General features: G+C 33.6%; 1 protein-coding gene across 1 annotated transcript; it reads left to right on the plus strand.

Annotated features, from left to right (window-relative positions):
• The first annotated feature begins 777 nt into the window (after nt 1–777).
• Nucleotides 778–4,198, plus strand: LOC124634963 (peroxisomal membrane protein PMP34). The gene is made up of 3 exons (XM_047170666.1): nt 778–982; nt 1,085–1,145; nt 2,290–4,198. Exons 1-3 carry the CDS (start codon nt 926–928, stop codon nt 3,009–3,011), a joined length of 840 nt encoding a protein of 279 aa, XP_047026622.1. The 5' UTR covers nt 778–925; the 3' UTR covers nt 3,012–4,198.
• The last annotated feature ends 2,606 nt before the right edge of the window (nt 4,199–6,804 follow it).

The raw sequence follows: 6,804 nt of genomic DNA on the forward strand, positions 1-6,804 counted from the left end.
AAAATGTACGGAGTGTCCCCCCCCTGGTCTACATGTTCATACATTGCAGCAGGGGGAGGACACTCCGTACATTTTGACAGCTAAGTAAACGAAGAGTCGCCACCTTTTATTTGGCCCGGAAACTATTTACTATCTAAAAGATACCTTAAATTACCAACAGATGGCACTACACTATAATCGATTTTGTTTGTTAATATAAAATTATTTATGCAATATTAATTAGAGAAAAGTATGAGGAAAATATTAGACACTTTAAAAAAAGATATAATAGGCGAATAAATTAAATACGGTTTAAAAAAGCACAAATATCAAATTTCATCTAAAAAGACCTGGTGTCAGTATTCCAAGTAACTTAACAAAACCGATCATAATAATATCAATATGGCGGTTTTTTGCATTCCGCATACACGCGTAAATAAAAAGTAATATATAATAATTATTTGTTTTCCTTCGACCTTTTACTATATTAACGATGACATTTTCTATTAGGGTAAGTAGCACCATGTAACTATAACGATAACCAATGTTATAGTTATATGGTGCTACTTACCCTAATAGAAAATGTTATGAATATGATGCATAATTATAATATTTTTATAGCTATAGCTATGTAGGTAGTTCGGGGCCAATTTAGAGAAAGATGGCGCATTGTCAAATTGGGTTGCAAGAATAACACGTGAGTGGGCTCTCTTTTCCCTATATATTACTTTACTCTTTGCATTGCAGCCTCGCTTCAGTCTATGCAAAATTTATTGTAGTCTATGGGCAGTGGCAGACGAGTCGCAGAGGGGGCCGGACGTCTTGCTACAAGTTTTGCTAAAATAATTCCAAGGAAACGAAACAACGGCAGGGTCAAAGTGCGATGAATCTCATTCAATGATTACATTGTTATAAAAATTGTAAGGTGTTTCAAGTATCCTTCGCCATGGCGCCTTCACTGTTTAGTTACGAAACCCTAGTGCATGCGATTGCAGGAGCTACAGTACGTATCTGCGTATCTATAAATGAGTAATTCTTATATGTCTATTTAAATTTAATAAATGCATGATATGTCTGTGCAATAATACCTTAATTGAATTTTCAGGGCAGTGTAGTTGGAATGGCTGTGTTTTATCCATTGGATACTTTGAGATCAAGAATACAAGGTAAAGTATTAAGAATCTTTAAACTAAATTTGCTCCACAAGACTAAGAGCCTCATATTTTTCATACAATGATCTATTCTCACTTAAAGTATACAAATCAAATACCTACATTTTCAGGCTGCATTGGCCCATAGATATATACCTTAAAGACTAACATAATTTAAATGTTATGTATTATAATGTTACCAACATAATGTAATCTTGGCCTCTGGAAATGCAGTTTCAGATAAATAAAATAAAATATAAGACGACCCACTGATTGCATTCGTTCCTGTAATTTTTCAGTAAATCTGTAGTTATGAGGAGTTAGGAGGAAACATTGTATTGTTCGTTTGTACCCTAAACGCTCCCAATTGACTGACACGATTTAAAAAATATAAATAACTAGCTTCTGCCAGCGGTTTCACCCGCATCCCGTGGAAACCTCTGCACAAACCCGGATAAAAAGTAGCATATAGCCTTCCTCGATAAATGGGCTATCTAACACTGAAAGAATTTTTCAAATCGGACCAGTAGTTTCTGAGATTAGCGCGTTCAAACAAACAAACAAACTTTTCAGCTTTATAATATTAGTATAGATGTAGGCTATAGTTTATCCAGGTTTGAGAAGTTCTCATGGGAGACGGGTGAAACCACAGGAAAACAGCTAGTTATGTGCAGTACCTAGTAAAATATTCAATGGCGTTATACATTTGAATATTCAGGAATTATTTATAATAAATTCTTCAAGTACACAACTTGGACAGGCCATATATCTATATTTTTTTAAATCACCCATAAATATTTCCTGGTGGTAATCACTTACCTGGAGATACTTATTTGATATCTTAGGAATGTTTGGGTGCTAGTTTTGAAAAATTACACACAATAATAAATTCCAAAATCTAAACTTGGAAAAACAACTTTCTTTTATTAAACTTCAAATTGTGACATAATTTTAACATGTTGCACTCCAAAATAACTTCCATTTGTCTTGAGTCATTTCTTAAAACATGTTATAATTTATCAAAGCTATAGCTAGCTTTGCAAATGAACAATGGTAGCTAACACCCTAAGTAGCTTTAAGTAAATGACAAACTTTACTTTTTGTTTTTTGGTCCAACCAGAAAGATTAAACCAAACTTTTATTTTTATTACATTTTCAGTTGAAGATTCCAATAAACTGCAAGGATCATCTATTGAACTTCTGTTAAAATTAGCAAGTGAAGAAGGATTGGAGTCCTTGTATCGTGGTTTGGCACCTGTTCTACAGTCACTCTCTGTATCCAATTTTGTATATTTTTATACATTCCATGGTTTACGTCGAATGTCGTCGAAAGATACATCTGCTTTAAAAGACTTGATGTTTGGAATAATTGCTGGAAGCATTAATGTACTTCTCACTTCACCATTGTGGGTTGTTAACACTAGAATGAAGCTGGAAAAGTCAACCTACAATAGCTTGACAGAAGGGCTTATAGATCTATTTAAAAAGGAAGGCGCACGCGGTTTGTGGTCTGGTACAGTGCCATCCCTGTTATTAGTTTCGAACCCAGCAATTCAGTTCATGGTTTACGAGGCGTTAAAAAGACAATTAATATCTAAAGGTCTATTTGATACATTTTCTGCATTTCTAATAGGAGCTGTTGCAAAAGCTGTAGCAACCACTCTAACCTATCCACTCCAGTTGGTACAATCAAGGCTTCGTGCTGGTACTAGTTTAAAGCCCTTGTTTAGGGACGTCAAATCGAAGCCATCGGTGGCATTCCGTGGTTTAGAAGCAAAATTATTGCAGACAATTATGACGGCTGCTCTCATGTTCATTATTTACGAAAAACTAGTCCGTTTGGTGTTAACAATAATGAGAGTACGGATGGCTAGGCATTGAATTGTTTCCTGAAATTTACATCAAACAAACCAAAACCAGTTTTGTTGCAATGTTGCGATATGAACAAGGTCGTATCTCAATCTTGCATGGATTTAAATAAATCAAGGTTTCTAAAAACTTAATCTTTGGTGGCTTTGGACTCAATTATGCCAATTAAACAATATGTTGTGATTTTATATTAAGTACTCAATTAGAGCTCTTCACCACGGCACGTTTTTGCCGTGAAAATCTAGCAATTAGGTACACCACGGCGATGAATTTTGTATGGGTAATTATAAAAAAACGTGCCGTATACAAGACGCCTTATTGTCACAAAAAGGAACTGGTCTATAGTTTTAAGTGTCATAAGCATATGCCAAATTCTTGCTTTATTAGGCAATTTTTTTATATCGGTATATGAATATAATTTATACAGAGTGACGTAATATGGCTGCGTGTAATCACATGATTACCATCCAGTCAGGTAGGTATTACAAATACGCAGATCCAGTGACCTTGACTGTTTGAACATAAGTATTAAGTCAAGGTTGTTAAGATAAACAGTTAAGTGTGTATAATTTTGTTATTGATAGAGAATTAGCAATATTGCTAAAAGTCCCTGATAAGGAAACCTATAGTCTGCACTGGAATCAGGCAGACTTATTGAAGTAGTTTCCTTAAGATAAAATATTATGTTTAAGCTTAACTATCATGTACAAAGTCCAACTGTACCGGAACCGGATGGCAAGACAAATTCTTCGTACAATATAAGCGTGATCTATACCTGCACCCTTTGTAAAGTTACCCTATCGTACAAGTCAAATGTCTTGACGAGCTAGGCCTGGCCCCAAACCAAACGCATTAAATAAAAATGTACCGACAGTCAAGAAAGAGAAAAATATGTTGCTGTTAAAGTACATTAACAACTGTGTAATAAGTGATTTATGCCCGTTTTGACCAACAATCTCTTAATCTAAGTGCCACTTAGAATAAGGGTTCTCCCAATTTTGACATAAATAACTATGTATAAGGGACACCTAAACTTTGGTGAAAACGAAATTCTTATTAAGTGTTCCGTAAATGCTCTTAGGGGATCCCTAAATTTAGGTATTTGTTGGTGAAAATGGGCATTAAAGTATTCTATTAATTTGCTACTACCGCATTTGAGCTAATAGTAAATAAGCAAACTTAAAGCCAAGCAAGTAAAACATCCTGTTTGTTTTAGTCATTTGATCAACATTATTTCACATTTATAGTTATCGGCGAGGATAATGAGCTCTCGGCGGAAGAATGGGGATCGCTTTGCGCACTGTACACTTAAGGCAATAAACCAATAAATCACTTCTGCGCAGGTGAAGGTCAGAGCTCAATATCCTTGCCGATGTCTATACACTACGAAATATTGTAAGTACGTTTAACCATACTATACCATAATATTGACATAGACAATGCGCTTTGTGCATCTCGAGGCATTATTTAATCATGACAAGGACCTATTTGATGTCATTTGCTCTCTTAAGTAATTCAATCTGACATTTAATTATCTTGTGGAGGAAATATTAGCCTTAAAAACTTTTTCGAGTTACGTCAAAGTAGTATTGGAAAATTCCATTTAGGTTTAAGAATTTTGTGTTAAGGTGTGACTTTAAATATCATCGATATATATGTACTACGTACTAGATAGAACGTTCCGAACAAAAAGCTTACCACACTGAACTGCACTGCAGACTATGCAGTGCCCAAAATGGCAAATCAGAGCGATTTTGACACCTGCGTCAGATGGATGTCTATGAAACTACAATTATAAAATAGAAAATACATATCAAGGTATAAACTTACACATATAAACTATTCGAGAGTCAAGTTAGTAAAATTACACGCTGTTCATGCTATTACAACGCTTGTATATCATACTTTTCATTTACAATTCAATTTTACAAATATGCATTAATTTGTTCCCGCCCGCCATCTTGAATTATGGATTAAGAAAATCGTGCAGAAACAGATGTGCCATAAAACTAGCAGTAGGTAAAATACATAGATGTAATATAATAAACAAGATTGCGCACGCTCAAAATACATATTTACGAAAATGAACTCTATTCCAACGCTATAAGGTACTAAATTTGTTGCATAATACACAGAGGCAAATCCGAGCCGAGAGGGATAGTTAGAACGGAGGCCGTTTGTCTCTTTCTAACACCTTGCCAGCATAAAAAAATGTTGTGGTCAACAGTTTTGTCTTCCCAAAAAAAATAATTGAATCACATATATTTTTATCTTATTTTAACTATTGTAAGTCAACAAATTAATAAAAATCGCATTAATTTATTATACGAATAAATTATTTATATAAATTATTATTCTTAAAACATAAACAACATATTTTTTTTTTTTCTAGCGGTAACCCCGAACATTCTTGGCGCGTAATCAGCATTTAAAATTTTGTTTATATTTTTTGTATTAAATCAATTTAAACTATTTTAATGGTGAAAAAGTGTTGTGTTTATACTTGTAAAAGTGAATCCTATGGTGGTTGCAATATATCGTTTCACAGGTTAGCTAATAATAACATTTTCGTAAACCAAACAACTAGGGTGCCCATGAATTCTTGTAATGAGTGAAAATATGGGTGATGGATTTTAAAACTGTTGTACTATTGTTATAGCTTCCCAAAAAATGAAGAAAGGCGACATAAATGGCTCAGCAGTCTGTGGCGGACTAAAACCTTTATAGTCGGAACTTTTTGTGTGTGTGTTTTATTTTATATTTTATTAATTTTTCTCCGTCAAAATAGTCTGACACATTACAATATTTTTACAATCTTGCTGAAGCGTTTTTATTAAATACAGTCCTATTCAGGCCTGCGTAGTACGCTTATGAGCATCTCGCTTAGATGCTACAAGTCTATATATGAAGTAGAAATACAAAAAAAACAGTCTTCACTTCGAATCTTCCTGCTTTTATACTGCTTATTCCCGCTAATTATTAAAAGCCTTTATAAGTATCTTAAGGTCACAAACTGCGTAAGTTAAAACTTCAATACAAATCTGCGTTTAATAATCTTAGCAAATTCGGATTTGTCTCACATAGTTTAATCTCATAGTCACTCTATTAGAAAGGGACAGACAGCCTCCGTACTAACTGTTTCACTCGGCTCGTTTTTTGGGTTTATATGCGCAGTCCTGTTTACTAATATTATGTCTATGGTAAAATATCAATGAAAACAGAGTTCACTTTGTCATGGTATGTTCTTACTTTCAAGAAAAAATAATTAAATTCGCGAAAATTTGTGATAGCCCTCTTAAGAAAAAAAACATCGTAATTAATATTAAAAACCCTAAAAATAAGTTCCTGGTTTTAATATATTACATGATTTTGCATTCAATTAGATATAAATAAACTTTTTGATATATTACATGATTTTGAATTCACTTAGATATAAACTTTTTGAGTAATGACAAAAAAATTAAACCGACTTCCCAAAACACTAAAAAGCAAAAAAAAACTATTTTTAGGTGCATCGGCCTAGAAGTCGGTGTCTAATGGATGTTACTAAGTTAATTTTGCCACCGACTTCTAGGCCGATGCACCTAAAAATAGTTTTTTTTTGCTTTTTAGTGTTTTGGGAAGTCGGTTTAATTTTTTTGTAAAAAAGTTTTTTATTTAAAGCTTTTCAGTGATACGAATAGTTGTCACTATCCATACAAGTGAGAAGTTCTCATCAATACAAAGAATATAAGTCCAAATACGAGGTATTTTACATATTCAGTTGTCGAGTTCCCTCGACTTACTTTCTCTGGTCTCCATCATC

This window comes from Helicoverpa zea, chromosome 12 (genome assembly GCF_022581195.2).
Source record: "Helicoverpa zea isolate HzStark_Cry1AcR chromosome 12, ilHelZeax1.1, whole genome shotgun sequence".
NCBI lineage: Eukaryota > Metazoa > Arthropoda > Insecta > Lepidoptera > Noctuidae > Helicoverpa > Helicoverpa zea.